The 17,987-nt window shown below is 43.1% G+C and overlaps 2 protein-coding genes across 5 annotated transcripts; one reads left to right on the top strand and one right to left on the bottom strand.

Moving 5' to 3' along the window:
• Window positions 1-2,680: 2,680 nt before the first annotated feature.
• On the top strand, window positions 2,681-5,301 carry LOC148409948 (potassium channel subfamily K member 1-like). Its single transcript, XM_088439571.1, has 3 exons — window positions 2,681-3,296; window positions 3,514-3,918; window positions 4,437-5,301. The coding sequence occupies exons 1-3, from the start codon at window positions 2,960-2,962 to the stop codon at window positions 4,718-4,720; spliced, it is 1,026 nt and encodes a 341-aa protein (XP_088295697.1). The 5' UTR covers window positions 2,681-2,959; the 3' UTR covers window positions 4,721-5,301.
• On the bottom strand, window positions 4,920-13,591 carry entpd1 (ectonucleoside triphosphate diphosphohydrolase 1). 4 transcript variants are annotated; one of them, XM_088439568.1, is made up of 10 exons: window positions 13,401-13,591; window positions 10,220-10,350; window positions 9,376-9,493; window positions 8,414-8,564; window positions 7,626-7,785; window positions 7,275-7,478; window positions 6,735-6,992; window positions 6,249-6,362; window positions 6,017-6,154; window positions 4,920-5,857 (listed from the first exon to the last, which is right to left on the bottom strand). In XM_088439568.1, the coding sequence occupies exons 1-10, from the start codon at window positions 13,414-13,416 to the stop codon at window positions 5,651-5,653; spliced, it is 1,497 nt and encodes a 498-aa protein (XP_088295694.1). In that variant the 5' UTR covers window positions 13,417-13,591; the 3' UTR covers window positions 4,920-5,650. The 4 variants fall into 4 exon arrangements, with proteins under 4 accessions (XP_088295694.1, XP_088295696.1, XP_088295692.1 ...); XM_088439570.1 differs by having other exon boundaries at window positions 10,220-10,347; XM_088439566.1 differs by lacking the exon at window positions 13,401-13,591 and adding an exon at window positions 11,116-11,789.
• Window positions 13,592-17,987: the final 4,396 nt, after the last annotated feature.

Genomic DNA, 17,987 nt, shown 5'->3' with positions numbered 1-17,987 from the left:
GCCGCCGCTTTGACCCGCGGGGTCGGTGCTGCGTCACCCGCTTTGCGTCACGGCGCCAAACCGTTGGACCCCGACTGAGAAACGGAGGAACAAAGGTGACACGCGGAATCGCTTTCTGGACAGAAGAAGGAAATATACTTGAGTAAAACATTCAAGAAGATTTCAAACTGGAATAGCTATTGTGGTCATTTATACACGAAAAACTTCTGGGCAAATAAAAAAACACTGGTCAAAAATAATCTAAATTGGGTCAAAAATGGTCTGACTCAAGGTTTTAGGTCTAAAGAATAATTTGGCTTGTTCCCATTTGACCCGTTTTCCCCCAAAAATATTTTTGTGTTAATTTATTTTTGCAAAGGAAATTTTGCTCAAAATAAACCCAAACCGGGTCAAAAATGGGCTGACCCAAGTTTTTGGATAAAAAGATGAACTTTAGTTGGTCCCCATTTGGTCCATTTCTCCCCAAGATTTTTTTTTTAGAGTGTAATGTAGTTTTGTTTAAAAATAAACTTCAAAATACAAAACCAAATTGGGTCAAAATGGAGTAACCCAACTTCTTTTTGGGGGTAAAAAGAATAACTTGACTGGTCCCCATTTGACCAATACCCCCCCCCAAAGGAATGAATATATATATTATATATATTCCTCTCAGTCCTAACCTGTGAAAATTTGAAAACTTAACTTGAACGCGTCATATAGTACTAGTGAACACGCGGGACTACATCTCCCAAAATCCCTCGCTGCCTGCGTGTTTGGGTTAATCTGCGGAATATTAGGATCATGGCTGGTTAAGTGGATTACTGTCTCCCTCCTGTTCCACTAACCAACCCCCAACTGACTGGATGAACTCACTCTCGCATGATCACCTTGCAAAATTGATTATACGCAGTACACACACAATTGATGTTCTAGTTACACTATAATATTTCAAAGCTTTATCCCTCCAACAAGTGAAACTACTTGTTCCCTTGTTGATGCGCTTTGTCTCTATTCTGGAGTTGCTCTCATGTCAATCCTTTTACTTTAAGCCCGCGTTAATTGTCTGAGAACCACGCGGTCGGAATATTGCGGTGGGCATCCGGCGAGGATTTGGCCGTGGCCTGAGACCTCTTGCCAAGTACCCAGAACCGGCACAGAGCTTTATTTCAATAAATAAATAATTGACCCAAAACTGAGTGCTGTGCTGCAGGTATATAATGTTTTGCTATTTCACAATTTCGCAGGAAGTCTCTTCATGTTCAGTTTATTCATTTGAAAGGAAAATTGAAAATTAGCCACCAGGGGGTCACTATTGAAGTGCTTTTGTGTTACTCGCCTACACACCCAGGCATGTGACTGTTGTGTTGGAGCAATATTCGAAATATCTGATTGTGTCAGTGTTATGTTGAAAATATGTTGGTGATGCTCTGTGGAATACATGATGTTGTTGGATCAAGGCACTTTGGAAAATAATACAGGTTATATATATATATATATATATATATATATATATATTTAAAACATTTGATGTTTCATCTAGCTCTCTGCGTAAATATTTGATACTACAACCCGCGGCTTCTGGTCTGATGTAGCCTATCCAACTACAAAAATAAAGTTTATATTTTTGTTAGTAAGGCTTTATACGATTTTTTTTTACTTTGCTTGCTCCATGTCATCTGGCTTTCAACAGAGGACACAGGCGCTTTTATATTTGTCGGTGCTAGCAACAAAGTGTTGCCAAAGCGCCAATGAATATATTTCATTTGAAAACATCTTCAGCACAAGGATGAATGTGGAAAAATATTGGGGGAAAAAAAATACAATTTATTAAAGGCCTTCAACCACAACAACAACAACAAAAACTAGATGTGTGAAAACGCAAGACACAAAACTCAAAGTACATTGGATTATACTTTGAAATATTTTCAAATTAAAATAAACTAATGTCAGTACCGATACATAACTTTCAACATCAAAGCAATTTATTTGTGTATACCAGTGCATGCTTTGGCAAATGTAACCACGGCAACGTGGCCTGCACTGAAGGCTACAAGGTAGGTAACACTTGAGAAGAAACACATAAATACTTTTAAATTTGATTACGCTAAATTTAGATTACACACATTATGAGTAATATTTCCAATTGAAATTTATTTTTTAGGATTATTGACTTTGGCAAAGGCCGCAAGACGGCGGCAAAGCATAACATGACAATGAAACTCCTGGATTTTCCATCCTGAATCGAGAAAACAATATTTTCGTTTTTTTTGTGGGTATGCGAAAAGAAGATTGGACAGGGGGTGTAAATATGACGGACGAGGTAGTGACTTATTTTTTTTTCTAAGAGCAATGGCCACAAGATGGCGGCAAAGCATAACTTGACTGTGAAACGCGAACTCATGTCAGTATTATTGGTGCAAAAATAATTTTTTGTGGGCAGGCGAAGAAAATTGCAAATGGATAGGAGGTCAATCTTACATTTCGTTAAAATATACACTTAAAAACATAACAATGAGTGATATTCCGTGGTACTACAATGAGTACACAGCCTAAATAAATGAAGCAAAAGAACAGTTTAGCGATTTGATGACGTGGATTAATCAAAGAGAATCATTGGTTTGAGACGTGCGAGTGTACCTCAGGTGTCCGCTGTCGGTCCAAAAAAAAAAAAAAAACTGCTCGAACCAGTTGAACCGGTTTAAGTGGTTCGCGCACCCACTGTCCACCTTTCATTGCAAATCACTTCAAAGGAACCACACCAAAGATCTCGAAGCAAATCCCGAGGCTTTAAAGACTTAAACAGGGACATTTGAGCGAAATGGAAAACGAGCACCTGTCCAGGTGAGTGACGTCACAGCTTCCTTCCCGGTGACGCGAGGAAGCAGGAACAAGCCGTCCATTTTTTTTTTTTTTTCGTCCGGCCTTTTTCTTTTATTTTCGGGGGATTCGGAGGCGCATCTCTCTCTCGGGTTCGGCCGCCATGGGGGGCGTCTGCGCTCGCTTGGTCGACGACTACCGGCCGGGGCTCAACTTCGCGCTGCTGGTGCTCGGCTACGCCGCGTACCTGCTGGCGGGCGCCGGCATCTTCTCGGCCGTCGAGCTGCCCTACGAGGTCCGGCTCCGCCAGGAGCTCGAGGCCGAGCGGCGGGACTTCCTGGCCAACAACACCTGCGTGTCGGACGCCAGCCTCCGCGAGTTGCTGGCGCGCGCGCTGGAGGCCAACAACTACGGCGTGTCGCTGCTGGGCAAGAGGAACCACCGCAACTGGGACTTTATGTCGTCGCTCTTCTTCACCAGCACCGTGCTGACCACCACAGGTGAGCCTAATTGACGCTCGCAGGTGGGCGCCATCTTGGGAAGGGGGGCGCCATCTTGGGAAGGGGGGACCCATCTTGGAGAGGGCCAGTCCTCTCGCAGGTGACGCCATCTTGGAAAGGGCTGACGCGCCCGAGGGGCGCCATCTTGGAGAGGGCCAGTCCGCTCGAGGGCGCCATTTTGACCTATCCGAGCGCTGACCTTCGCCTTTGTGTGAAGGTTACGGGCATACGGTTCCTCTGTCGGACGAAGGGAAGGCCTTCTGCATCTTCTACTCCATCTTGGGGATCCCCCTCACCCTCTTCTTCCTGTCGGCGGTGGTGCAGAGGATCATGGTGGTGGTGACCCACCGCCCCCTGGCCCACTTCCCGCGCCGGTGGGCCGTGTCCAAAGCCAAGTTCGCCGCCTGCCACGCCGCCGTCCTGGCCGTGGCGGTGGCCCTCGCCGTCCTGTTCATCCCGGCGTGGATCTTCTTCACCGTGGAGCCGGACTGGAACTTCCTGGAGTCGCTCTACTTTTGCTTCATCTCCTTGACCACCATCGGCCTCGGGGATTACGTCCCGGGGGAGACCCACGCGGCGGAGGAGACGTCTCACGGACAGCTCTACAAGCTGGTCATCACTCGTAAGGAATGATTTGTTCTCGTGCTCTCGGTAATGATGGGATAATGATATTTAATATTAATTTGCTCCTCTAGGGGGCACTCTTTCTTTTAAATAAGCAGTGCAAATTTAACCCTTGAGCAGCAATTTTTTGCTCATTTTCTTCCTCGTCATACTGGTAGAATTTTAGCTTAATTATAACCTAGTGGCCATGTTGAAGTTTAATATGTTGTCATATAAACGACAAAGTGAAATTTCAGCTCCCTATACTCGTCTTCCAAAGTTTTTCCTTTGATGCAAAACGCCTTTGAATGAAAGCTCAAAAGATTTCTACTGCACTAACCTTAATATTCAACCCGACAGCACCATCTAGTGGAGTAAAATAATATCACAGGTGCTTCATGAGGTTTCGTTTTCCCGTCACTAGTGCTCGTCAGCATTTTAATACTTGTAATACGCTGGAATTCCGTTTGATGTTGCATTTTTTTTGCATTACTACGTGTTACATAATGAGTGAGTATTAGCATGCTTTTGTTTTAGTGTACCTGCTGCTGGGTCTGGTGTGCATTCTGGTTCTGATGGAGACGTGCGTGGAGCTGCCGCACATGAAACGCCTGCGCCAGCGCTTCTACCGGGACGACCTGCGCGAGCTGGACGGCGAGACGGCCAACATCATCCAGCGGGAACATCCCGCCGACGCGACCGAGCGCGTCATCCCGTCCGTGTCGCAGCAGGCCGACAGCGCGCGGGACGGCGGCAGGCCGTACATGCTAGCGTCCAGCCTCAACGGGAAGCTCGACCCGCACAATGAAATCGATCACTGAAATGGACATTTCTCTTGCTCAAATTATTGGCGATTATTTTCTGCGGCGAAATGGATAACGGCCGTACGGTTGATGTAAGCTAGCGGGCTGGACGGTTGAGGTTAGCTAGCGGGCTACGCGGTTCATGTTAGCTAGCGGGCTGTGCAGTTCATGTTAACTAGCAGGCTAGAGAATACCTTCCACCAATCTGATAAGGAGGTTGAAGAAACAATGATTATTTATTTTTTGGGGGGGCGAGAACATTCCTCACAGATAAGAGCTGAATGCCGAGGAAGGGCTGCTAAGTTTCCGCTTCCTGTTAAAATGGCGGCTGTGCCACACTCATATTTAAAAACGCCTACCTGCACATTGTGATCTTACGTTGTTTACCGACCAAAATTTGGACAAGGGAGTACTCGCTCCACAGGAGACCTCCTCCAAGGCCTGTTACACAAGATGACATGTTACTGGAAAAAAAAACAAAGCTTGTTCTTGCCATGCAAAAAAAGAAAAACCTAAAAGGGCTTGAAAACAATATTTAACCATTTAATTCATTTAATTTGAGTTTATATAATAAACATTGCTGTGTCATACAAAACGTACCAGCTTTGTAAAAGCACAGTTTTTCATGTGCAATATGAATTTGACCACAGGAGGGCAGCATTTTTATGCGCTAAAATCATTACGTGCGCTTCTGCTGCCTTAAATATTGTTTTTTTACACAAAAAGCAAATTTACAAAATTAAAACGACTCCACCCAAGCAAATTTGAGCCTTTGGATACTTTTCGCCACATGGTTTTTCTCTGTATACTTTGTACATAAAAAAAAAAATATTAAAAAGATATTTTATCAACCATAATAAGAGTGTGTCTAACTGGTGGCCTATTTTAGCTACGCAATCTTCTATTGGCATGACAGTTGACGTGCAGGCTGATGCATAGTCCTTATTTTTAAATGACGTGCGGGCGCTTGGAGCAGCCGGGCCTGAGGGTGCACGCGGCCAGCCCTAGCAGGACCAGGAGGAGGAGCGCGATGGCGGTGACCACGGCCACGAAGCCGCCCACGGGCAGCGGCGGCGCGTCGGGCGCCTCGGCCGGGATCATGTTGGTCAGGTTCAGCATGTAGCCCAGAGTCCAGCCCGCGTCGCTTCCTTTGATCTGGGAACACCGGTGCGCTAGTTAGTCCTCAGAAAGATGGGTTTTTTTTTCTTCCTGCCTCCTTTTAAAGCAGATGAAGGACGTCCATAAAATGGAGTTTGAAGTAAAAATAAAGAGTGCGGGTGATTTTATATATATTATATACATATATATTAGGACCTTGTGTATGAATTTGATATTGGAGTAGTTTTCAGAGGTGAAGTTGTAGCCGTCCGTCAGTAGTGTGATGAGGTAGGTGCCAGCAAAACAATATCCCACCAAATACTTCAGCTTGGTGCTCGGATGCTGCTCCTTCACCTGCGCTCATTTACACACACGCACAAGATGGATACACACACGTATTTATGATAGATGGATACAAACATGGCTAGATATATGAGGTATGGCTAACCTGCTGCCAGGGTGTGGCGCAGAAGCTGGCTATCCTTTCCTTGACGGCGTCCAGAGGGACGGACGTGTCGGTGAGGTTGAAGAAGCTCATGGTGTAGTAGTAAGCCGAGAACGCCTGCCGCCATGCGTAAGACCGCAACATAACAGGATTAATGCTACTACAATCACGACTAATGATCTTACTGACTTCACAAAAAAAAAAATAAGGTGCTAAGTAATAAATGATGTTTTCATATTTTTTTCTTTTTGAGCTCCACATTTTTACAAACTCTCAATCAATATTTGAAGCATGTTTTCTCAAAGATGCTAAGATCTTTGTGGAGAAGGTAAAACAAGAACGGATGTCATTGGGGGAACACTCCCAGTGTAATTTGGGGCCGCTTTGCTTCCTCAGGGCCTGGACGCATCGCTGTATGAAATGCCAACGTTCATCGAGACAATTTGCGCCAAAAGAAGCTTCACCTGAAGGTTGATCATTGTTCCTCACCCCAAAGAGCCCCTGCACAGGTGGCTGGTAGACCCCGTTGAAGGAGCACTGGCTATAATCGCATTGGCTGAAGTTGAAGAGGGAACGGACAACGTCCTGGCATTGTTGGAAGTTTCCTACTCCTGTGTGCTGGAAGGTAGCCGGAGCCCCTCGAGGCTTCCTGTCCGACACGCAGGGGCTGTCGTAGAGCGCCGAGTAGTCCTTGCTGGCCGAGTAGCCCGGGTGGAAGCACGGGTCCTCAATTGCACCGGGACCTGACTGGTGGACAGGTTGGAACGATCATCAACACCATATGTGTCTTCATTGAGAAAATAAATGATTAAATGTGTTTTTTCCTCTCAAACAACATGGAAAAAGCTGATATTTTTCTCGTAGTACTAGCACTTTTTTTTTTAAATATCAACAAAGTGAAAACTTTTTTTTTCTGTGCTTTTCTTATGGAGCTAAACACAAAAACGTATCCTAAAAAAAATAAATAAATGAACAGCTGTAGTCCTTCTGATGGCGCCCCCCCAAAATAAGCAACGGAAGCGCACGTACCCGAGTTTGGAGCGCCAACGCCATTCGCAGGGCCTGATCCTTCCCGTAACACAGGAAGCTGTGCGTGTAAAGGTTGTAGTCGTTTCCGTAGAGTCGGAAGGTCACCGAGTTGCCGGGCGACTCGGCGCCATCGAACGCGTCCGACACAAAGCTGATCTGGGTGGACGCCCCGCCGAGGTCCAGGGCCCCCGTGGTCTTCAGGCCCTGCGCGCGCGCACATCAAAGTCCGAGGGCGCCCGACCAAACGCAAACGCGACCGCCCGGATTTGAATGCTTGGAAATCGCGGAAGAATTTCAAATGAAGCCATTTTTTTTTTCTTCCGGGGTAAAATGCGATTTTTGAGAGGACACCTGCTTGAGGCGGTCGTCCAAATAGTTGACGGTGACCCATCCGAAGGCGCCCTCCTCCTGACCGCTGAGGATCCGGGCGCCCTGGTAGGAGAAGGGGAAACTCTGGAGGGTCTCGGCCACGGCCCGGAACACCTCCTCCGATGCCGAGCTGTTCTTCATTCTACACGCAAACGCCAGAACGGATTAGCTTGAACTTTTGAACGACAGTGCCGCTTTCATTTAAGATGACTAAGGTGTGAGCAATTTTTGTTTATGTCTTGAGTTGGGATTGTTTCTAAAGTATACCACGACTATTTTCCAAATTACCATGGAATTTGCGGTACAGCAAACCTCAAAACAAGCTAGCTTCATGCTAACGCCGGACAGGCTAACAAAATTCGCGTACATTTCGCGGTATAGCAAACCTCAAAACATGCCAGCCTAATGGTAACAAACTTCACAACAGTTCAGAGTAGAAGCATTCAGTCTAGTTTTTATCTAGTGATGGGGCAAGCGAGGCTTCATGAAGCACTTGGGATATTTTTTTAGCGAGCTTCATGCTAACACAAACTGCACTACGCAATAGAAATGCTAAAAACAATTGCACGTAGATGCTACTGTACGATAAACTTCAAAAGAAGCTAGCTTCACGCTAACACACACCGAACAATCCGATCCGTTACAGTACGGCAAACTTAATGCTAACAGAATGAGCACAAGCGCCACAATACCTTCAAAGAACTTACAATATAAGAAAACTCCTATGCATATATTCTTTATCCTCTGCACAAATGCACATGAAAGCTTACTCGAGCAATCTCATCCCGGCGGTGGCTCCCAGGTAGAGGGGCGTCTGGGCGTGCCGTCTCTGGGGAATGTTCTCCTGGGCCTCCTGCATGCACGGTCTCAAGGACTGGCCCGCCTTCCAAGGCGTCCCCGCGTAGCTGGAGATACCCGCACCTGCCACAGGGACATTTTTGTGCATGTTACTTTTGCCTCATCATATTGGGCTCATTTCAAGACATTTTAGAAGCCCTATCCTCCTGAGAGACAGATTTTCATTTGTGTCCACTTTAAGGGACATTTGTTTTTGGGTTATATCTTTGGACGTATTGGAGATACTCGATCAAGTCCTAGTGTCCTTGGGCGAGGACATACAATTCAACTTTGCAGTCTTGCCGAGACAAAATGTCCACTACGGTGGACAGAAATAAATGTGCTGGCTCTCCCGAGGATATTTGTCTATTTTTAACCTTTGTTGGGTTATTTTTAACCCAATTACAAGGGGGGCGGTCTTGAAATACTACAACAATGACAATTATCAATGTCAAACTACCGTAGTTTCCGCACTATAAGGCGCACCGGATTATAAGACGCACCTCCACTGAATGGCCTATTTTAAAACCGTTTTCACATATAAGGCGCACCGCATTATAAGGCACATAGAATAGAAGTTTCAGTTTTGGCTGGGTTTGCATTATGAATCCACTAGAGGGAGCTGTGCTAAGGGGAATAACAACAAAACAATCAGATAAATCAGTCAAACGAGATTAATAAACAATCAGAAATTGAGAATAAAGATGATTTGTGCAAAGTACTATCTGACCTGCCGTTTTATGCGCTGCATGTATAGAGAAAATTGAAGGCTTTTATGCACGCCTTATAGGGCGCTAATTAAAAATTAAAAGAATACATTTTAGACATGCGGCTCAATGTATACACGTAAATAACAAAATAGTGTAAATCCAAACGCAAATAAGCGTAAACTTACCTTTGACGTTGCACGAGTGTTTCTGCTGGGCCCGTCCCGTGTTGTTGTCCTTCTCGGCGGGCCACTCGTAGATGAAGACGGTCGTGTGCGACGAGCCGGCGTCCAGCACGATCCCGTACTGCGTGAGGTGACAAATGTTCAAACGAGGACATGCAGATGCGCTGATGATTTGTTTGACGGAACCGGATGTGGTTCCATAAACAGCTTTGGAGATGATAATGGATAACAGCTGGAACGTCAGAGATGGTCCAGTCATGACATCATCAGACTTTAGTGCTGTTTTTCCCGGCAACTGGTGCGTTTGAAGTTTAATTATGACTGAAGCGGAGGCATTCCTAGGAAAATTGAAGGCCGCGTGGCTTACATGCAAAAAAAAAAAAAGGCAGGAAGAGTCGAATATAACACATGAGGAAAATGGCCTAAAAATGGTTAGGGTCACTTGTTGCTAGGCAGAATTCATTTACGGCACCATTATTTGTGAGCAACTGTGAGAAAATGAGTAAATACACTACAAAATAGCATATGCTAATGACATCATTTGTTGCTCGGCAGGATTCGGAAGGAAACTCAAAACTCCCAATCACAATCACAGCTCGTCTCTCTTCCGATTCAGGTCATGTGACATTCACAGGCTTAGCCGCGATCGGCTGTTAGCTAAAATCCCTGAGCACGTCATTGTCAGACGACGGGAAGAAGCAAAATGGCCGCAAAATGGAGAGCGTTGAAAAAAAGAGAGCAGGGAGCTGAAATTTCACCCAGATGGCTATAGTGGGAGGAGCTTGAACAACGCTGGCGATCGAGCGACTCCGTACGAAGTATAAATGACGCGTATAAAAAGGCGTACCTTGTACTTTTGCGGCAAGGGCATGTTCTGGACCACGGTGACCACCACCAGGGCGACCAAGGCAAAGACGGCCACGGCGGCCGCCGCCACCAGCCCGGACCTGTGCCACGGGTTCTTCTCTTTCATGTCTGCTGCGGGAGGGGGCGGGGCGCGGGCGCAGGGCCAGGAAGCGGAGGCCGGGGGGCGCAAAAAAAGGAGACGCCACAAAGACCCTGGTTAGCGTCTTGTGTCCAGATGTGCGCGCAAACGGAGCGGGCGCGCACTGCACTTCCTACAAGCGAATTCATAGGGACAAAAATGACATAATAATCAAATTAATCCCAAATAAGACATTTTTTTGTCCTTGGCCCAATGTGACCTTTAAACTTCTGCCCCCAGCAAAAAAATAAATAAAAAGTGTACAAAATTGTAATCATAAAACATGAACTATAAAAAAAAAAGTTTTGCATTTTTTGAAATAATTCATTTTTATGCTTTCTCGCGGACCGGATTAAACCCGTTTGCGGGCCAGAAGCGGCCGGCGGGCCCAATGTTTCGCACCCCTCTTGTATTCGATCATGAGAAACAGAAAAATGTTACTGCAGTTTGTTTTCTTTGGGTAAACCAAGAAGCCGGAACAACTTTTTTTCTACCAATCCCTGGAAAATTCGGAAGCTTTTGAATTGACCCAAGCGGTTTATTAGCGGGTAAAAGGTTTGTTGTTTCCAAAGCGTGGCGGATTTCCTGCTGTTTTTTTTTTCTCTCCCGTGTGTTTCGGGCTTTCCAAGTGTTTACTGATGGCAAAGACACACAAGCACTCGCGCGCGCGCACGCACGTACGGATCGGATCCGGCGCGCTGTTTGCTGAAAGCCGGAACAGGTTGCAGACAGGAAGAGGAAAAAGACAAGAGTCTTACCTGCTGGATTTCCCTCAAGCCAAAGAAAAGCCAAAAAAGGAAGACGAGAGCCCTCCACCGTTACAAGTGGCCGTCGAGTGTGTGTGTGTGTGTGTGTGTGTGTGTAAGTTTGGAATGAACAGCCCGCCGGCCTCCTCCAGGTTTCCATGGCGACACCCTCTCCCCCGCCAACCAATGAGAGCAGCCTTGCCGCGGAGAGGAAGCGGGGGACTCCCTTCTTTGGCGGACGGATGATGTCACCGCTGTGACGGATCGGGATCCCCTGCTTGCCTCTGTGTGTGTGTGCGTTCCTGTGTGGCCGCACTTGTGAGGACCAATTTGTGTTTTCTACTGACATAGTGAGGACATTGTGGAACAGTGAGGACGGTCCTCACAAGTTCAAACCTCCTGCTTTTTAGGGAATATCTTTAAATTGGGCTTGGGTTGAGGTTAGGGTTAGGCGATCCTTTCTGATAGTTCAAGTTAGGGGCTGAAAAATCTTTCTCTCAATGGATGTCCTCACAAGTACACTTGTACAAATGTGTGTGTGTGTGCACGTGTGTGACTGGCCTGCAAATTTGTGGAGCTATTCATAAAAGTGCTTCTTTGTTTCCACCTTCTTTTTTTGCACCCCCACTAATGTTTGCTTCGTATTGTAACATTTCAAAGAAAAAAAAAAAAAAACTCCTGCTGATATCCCATCTGTATGGTATCGGAAGTTAAAAAGTTGCACACTCCGAGCGTTTGAAGAGTAAGATAAATTTAGCACAAAATATGAATATGCTTTATGATAGGCGTGTCAAACTTAATAATCGTAATAAACGCATGATATATAACTGTAAAACTGCAACTTGATTTTTGATTCTTTTTTAAAATCGTCCAAAAAGGCACAAGCACAACATCACTAATTATAAAACCCTAGCATTACTATTAATCATAAACAAGTTTTTGATTTATTGAAAAATAATAACTCATTTGCATTCCAGGAAGTACTTTGTGTCAAATTGTGAAAGACAGGAACGAAGAGGACGTTTTTTTGAGATTTAAAGAAGAAGAAGAAGACGAAGAGGAAGGAAGTGAGGAGAGCAGGAGGTCAAGTGTGTCACAAGGTCCCCGCAAGACACTTGGCTGCTGGGTTTTTTTGGTTTTGTTTTGAGACATATGAAACTGAGCTCAGGAAGTCACCACGGACCGTCTCCCATGGGCCAAGACTTCAAACAGCAAACTCTTCATTCTTCATTTGATTAACCAATATATTCTTTTCTTATTTTTTACATATTTGTCCTTCTGCACAGCTGATTCATGTTCCAATCAATTTGCTTTTAATTTGAAAAGAAAAAAACTATTTTTCCTTCTATCGCCATCATCTAAAATATGCAGCCAGATATGACACTTAAATTTAAGTTGCATTTAAAATATAAAATAGCCCAATTTAAGAACCTCTAATTAACAGTGTTTTTTTTTTTTTTTTTTCCAATGATTGGGAAGTGTTTTTTTGTTTGTTTTTTTCCAGGCAGCACCTAACCAACACAAATGACTTTTGACTGTGTTTTGTTGTATTCAACTTTGGAACTACATTTGTCGTGGCGTTGCGTATTTTCTTCGGCATCCTCGGAACATAAATCGTAAAAAACATTTTTTTCCTCATATCGTCTGCTGGAAAATTCTATCACTAATGAGCTCAATGAGAGATATTTTAACAAAATCAAACGCATCCAAAGTTTTGCTAAGGAGTCACCACAACACAATTTAGCAACAATTTGCTTCCTGCTCCAATTCACTTGCTCTTAATTTGAAAGGTAAAACCTATTGTCTGTGCCAGTGCAGTAAAAGCATCACAATAAATTGGACCTGCCGAGCCACCCGAAGAAAACACATCCTAGGTGTGGAAGTCCAATCCTGGAGGGCAGGTATCCCGCCCGTTTTGCGCTTTTCTCACCCGATTCAAATGATGAGCTTATTAGCGAGCTCTGCGGGAGTTGAAAACAATCATCGTTTGAATCAGGCGCGTTTGAGAGAGAAGTTCGGAAAACATGCTGCCCTCGCGGACTGGAGTTCCACACCGATAGAAGACATCGTTGGGGCGCCGAGACCGGCAACCGGCACGCCAGCATCACGCCGAACAATTGCATACAATGACATCCGTTTTTCTTTGTTTTTTGACTTGTTGTGTATCAAATAGTTAGTGTGAGCATCACATATCCTGTTAAACAATTATCTTCTGGAATTAATCAGGAACAATGCGCACCTGTTTACAAACACACACTGCCTTGTGTGTGTGTGTGTGTGTGTGTAAGTGTACTCACCTCTTTGTGCGGCCATCTCAGCAGCAAAACAATGCTGTGTCTATCCCGCTCTCTCTTAAAGCCACTGTGTCTTCCCCCTCTCACTGACTTCCTCTTCCTGCCTCTCTCTCTCACTCGCTCGCTCTCTCACATGCCGCTCGACCCCTCCTCTTCCTCTCCCCAACACCTTTATCACCCCTTCCTTAGCTCAACTTTCCATTTGCCTGTGTCTTTGTTCCTTAAAAGGTGGGTCTCACACACACACACACACATATAAAGCCTAGAAAGCTGTGATGTCATCAGCCTTAGCCCCGCCCATTTTAAATGCCAGCGGGGGTCGTTATGTAACTAAATTCCAGCCCGGTGGGAAAACCTTGAGTCCACGGCCACTTCGATAAGGTGACGACTAAGCGTAGCCTAGTCATGTGATGCTGGAGGCGGGACTTATTGCAAAAATGCAAAAAAATTGCATCTGATTTTTTTTTCTAAAAACACAAAGAAATACATAATGATTAAAATGGCATTTTAAAAACAACACACTTTTTTTGTCCCAAAAAATATTTTCCCCCCATCTGATCTACTTAAAAGCAATCAAGATTTTACGAAAGCAGTCACGATAAGTGTTCCAATTAATTTGCTCTTAATTTGAAAAGGAATTGACTGTTCCTTTCACCGTGTTAAATACCCGTGCTATAGTGTATTTAACAGACCCTTAAAAAAAAAAAAAAAAAAATATATATATATATATATATATATATATATATATATATATATAAAATCATCTGGGTTTATAGGATTTGAATCAAATCCGGTTGCCTGTTGTGGCCGCACCACATTTTACTTCAGGCTCATCCCAAATTTTCCTGAACTATGGAATCTCCTCAATTCCCTTCCGGCGTACAAACACAAACTTGTTCTTTTTTTTCCCCCCCCGCACGACAATCCAAATATTTGACTAAGCATTTGAAGGTAATTTAGCGGCAAAGCGATCCACGCCAACGCTATTTACCCGACTCGCCCCGTTAGCACGCAATACAAACGGGAGGGACCGTTTCATACAAAAAAAAAAAGGCGGTAAGAAGAAAAAGATGAAGAAAGGCGTGGAGGCAATTGAATGAAATATTTTGCAAGAGCAAGGCCCGCTTGGCACAACGCCATTGAAGGCAACGCCAAGCCTTCCGGTGCAATCAAACGGCGTGAGCAGATTTGGCATGGTGGGTAGAGCCTTGGCCGCCGCGTGATTAACCAAGTGCGCGTTCATCATGCCGGCGCGCCAGGTGTCACTCGGCTAATTTTACGGGACAATGGCGTGAGGGGGGTTATCGGGAAACGGGCGCCTCGCGTCCGAGCGCGTGTTTGCGTTTCCATACGTCGTCCTCGCCTATAGGAGCCCGCTGGAGTTTACACAGTAGAGCGCACGACAAACAAACGGGAGCCGATTTCAAACAGGCCGGGGAAAAAAAGAAAGGCCGGTCTATTAAGATGTTGATTTGGTTTTTTTTTAATTGTTCATCTCAATATTCATTAAGTTTTGGTCTCTATTTCTTTCATTTGATTTCAATTATGTTGACATAATTACATGTTATTGATATTTCATTATAATGTATATAACAGGAGGACATAATATACAATTATATTACATTACAGATTATATATTATATTGTGCAGTATTTATTTAGAATTATATACATATATTGTATTATTTTTTATCATATTATCTTGTATATTAAAAAGCAGCATGGGATGAGGCATTTATTGAGAAATATCACGTGCATAATTAATTGTATTTATTTTTATTATATATTTTGTCAAATGTATTATGATATTGTATATTAAATTGTTAGAGAATTAAATTTAAAACAAATGATGTGGCATATGCAGCATTTTTAGGAATAGTACATTGGAGTTTTTATCCTGCAATTTAATGTTCCGAAAACACTGCTTGTCAGTGCTAATAATAATAAAAATAATCATGTTTAAAACAGACATATTTGTTTCTATTTTTAGTTGATTTTCTAAGAGATTCTGTCTTCATATGATCACTCTCCACCTTTTTTTTTTTTTTAATTAAACATCAGTGACAATTTAGTTGTTTTTTGTTAGTTTTTTTGCAGAAAGCTTTATGTAGCTATCGACTTGTTGAAGTTTCTATCTAACAATATTACAAGAATGATCACAAATGAGGAATCGTTTTGATTGCAAACCTTATGAAAATTCTTCAATAAACACGATGAAAGACATTGAAAAGAAAAGGCTCAAATTTGGAGTTAAAAAGACTTTAAACATTTTTCCTAATGTGGCTTCTCAAAGCACTCGGCTGCTGCTGCAGATGCTTTGTCAACTAAAAGCGTCAAAGCCATAGTGCTCCCAAAGGCGCGTGTGACGCCATCGGAATATGGACGGCTTCAAATGAACATTTCCGCCACGTTTGATTGGGGATCTATTTTTAGAATCCTCCCAGCCTTTCCTCTGTGATAATATGAACCGGTTCCCTAATAATAACTTCATTATTTGCTTCGTGCCAGTTCCACATATGAATATTGAGTATTGAACTAAGAAAATCCATAAAAAAAAAACCATTCATCATTTATAGGCCGTTCACACCAAAAGTCAACAGCGAGTTTCTTTTTGACGTTTTTTTTTTCATCTTCAAGACAGCTCAGGCATCCGTCTTAACATCCGCAAAGTATCAACTAACAATATTCGTATCGTATCAAATATTAATATCACATTACAACAGCAATGTACTTTACTTTGCACTAAAAGCAAAAAAATGTAATTAGACGCCACATTATATATCTGCTATGGAGCAGAATGTCAATGATAGCTCCCACACTTAAAGGCGGAAGACTTTTCGCCAACCGCTCATTGGTCAATCTCGATTTCCCGAAAATATGATTTGCGGTAGGCCCCGCCTTCTACTGCAGAAACCATACGCGGTGATTAATCGGACGACATGTCAGTTGTTACGAGCAACCCTAGAAAAGAATTTAGAGGCATCAAATGCTCCAAAATGTCTTCACAGAGATAATTCGATAAACATTAGTCAAGGTGTGTATATAAAAAGGTCATAAAAGTAAAATCAGTAAAACTTTACAGTAGTAAAGAAAAAGGAAAAAAAATCTCATTTTTTGATTTTCAATGCAACAGTATGAACAATAATGGTTTCTTTTCAAATTAAGAGCAAATGAATTGGAACAACGAAGCATCTTCTTGCCGATTTGGAAAATTTTGTGCGTCTTCATTTAGTTCACTTCCATATGGATTCACATTGTCATTTGTGAAACAATTTTCGGGCAGGCGAAAGAAAAAAAAGTCACATGATCTGTCTCCTGAAGTTTCAGTGTTTCTGCAGGAAATTGAATGCTTTTTAAATCAATGGCAGGAACGGTGCTGTTTTCTTTTCCATTTAAGAACAAATCGATTGGAACATCAAGCAACTTCGTTAAACAAATTGTTGTAATGTTTTGGTGTTCAGATTCGGGTTTCTTATTTTTCAAATTCCTAGAGTAATATTTCGAGGAAAGCTCTTGTCTCACACGCGGAAAAAAAAAGTGCATTGAGACCAAAACGTCTCAATTCGAAGAATGAACGACGGAAAGCATCGTAAACAAAAGTCAAGTCCAAAATAGAAAGTCGAGCCACGACCACGGGGTTAATACATAATTCATACGACCTCTGCGCGCGCCACTGACCTTCTGTTGGGGGTGGGTGACGGCGCGTTACCATGGCGACGGCGACCCCGAGGAAGCGTTGTCGGGGAGTTCCACAAAGAATCTTTGAGATCTTCTGCGACATAAGAAACAGGATCGGGGACCATTCAAAACTACAAGAGCGGATGCGAAAGAAGGAAACACTGACCTCTTGTGGTTTGTACGGTGAACTACAAAAGCAAAACAGTACTGTCCTGGGAAAAACAAGTCATTTTGATACATTATATTTCCATTAAAGAAGACCTAAATATTCCAATTGAGTATTTAAAAAAATAATAATAAAAAATGTTAAATGTTCTTCTAATTTGTAATTTCTACATCGTGACAGCAAATCTTGTGCACCTTGAAATAAGGCCAGATATCAGCCTGATATCAATACCTGTACTCGGTATTGGTACTCGCCCATCTCGAATAAAAATTCATATTAATGACTGACAAGCAAAACAAAACACGTAGCTGAAATGACAAAGGAGCTTGCCTAATGTACCATCTGTGGAAAAATAGACTCATTAAATATATTTAAATAAAGTTAAACAAACTAGTGTCAAAAATTAGGAAGGTAATAGCAAAAAAAAAAAAACATTTACATGAAAGCTACGACTGTCATGACGAAAATATGCTTGTTTTACCATAAATTATATAAAAATGAAATTGAAACAAGAGAAAAAAAAGAAAGGAAATATGTTAAACAAACAAAGGAAATTGTAAGTTAACCCATTCATTGCCAATGACGGCTAGAGACGTCCATTTTTTCAACGCCGGCATTGAATGAGAGAAATTGAAGGTTTATCATAAGAGAAAAAAATAAGTTGCTTACCATATCGTCATACTTGGTGCGTTAAAAAAAAAAAAACATAGGACACACAGATGCGCAAACACACAAGCGGCTCCAAAG

The sequence above is a fragment of the Hippichthys cyanospilos genome, chromosome 17 (assembly GCF_059441005.1).
Source record: "Hippichthys cyanospilos isolate Australia breed blue-spotted pipefish chromosome 17, RoL_Hcya_1.0, whole genome shotgun sequence".
NCBI classification, from domain to species: Eukaryota; Metazoa; Chordata; class Actinopteri; order Syngnathiformes; family Syngnathidae; genus Hippichthys; species Hippichthys cyanospilos.
This window is presented reverse-complemented; position numbering and strand designations above follow the sequence as displayed.

Coding starts and splice junctions, on each gene's coding strand:
- LOC148409948 (XM_088439571.1), top strand. CDS start 2,960: ATGGGGGGCGTCTGCGCTCGCTTGGTCGACGACTACCGGCCGGGGCTC. Junction 3,297..3,513: donor CACCGTGCTGACCACCACAG/GTGAGCCTAATT, acceptor CTTTGTGTGAAG/GTTACGGGCATACGGTTCCT. Junction 3,919..4,436: donor CTACAAGCTGGTCATCACTC/GTAAGGAATGAT, acceptor CTTTTGTTTTAG/TGTACCTGCTGCTGGGTCTG.
- entpd1 (XM_088439566.1), bottom strand. CDS start 11,452: ATGTCAGTAGAAAACACAAATTGGTCCTCACAAGTGCGGCCACACAGG. Junction 9,494..10,219: donor CCTTGCCGCAAAAGTACAAG/GTACGCCTTTTT, acceptor CACCTCACGCAG/TACGGGATCGTGCTGGACGC. Junction 6,155..6,248: donor GCGCCACACCCTGGCAGCAG/GTTAGCCATACC, acceptor AAATGAGCGCAG/GTGAAGGAGCAGCATCCGAG.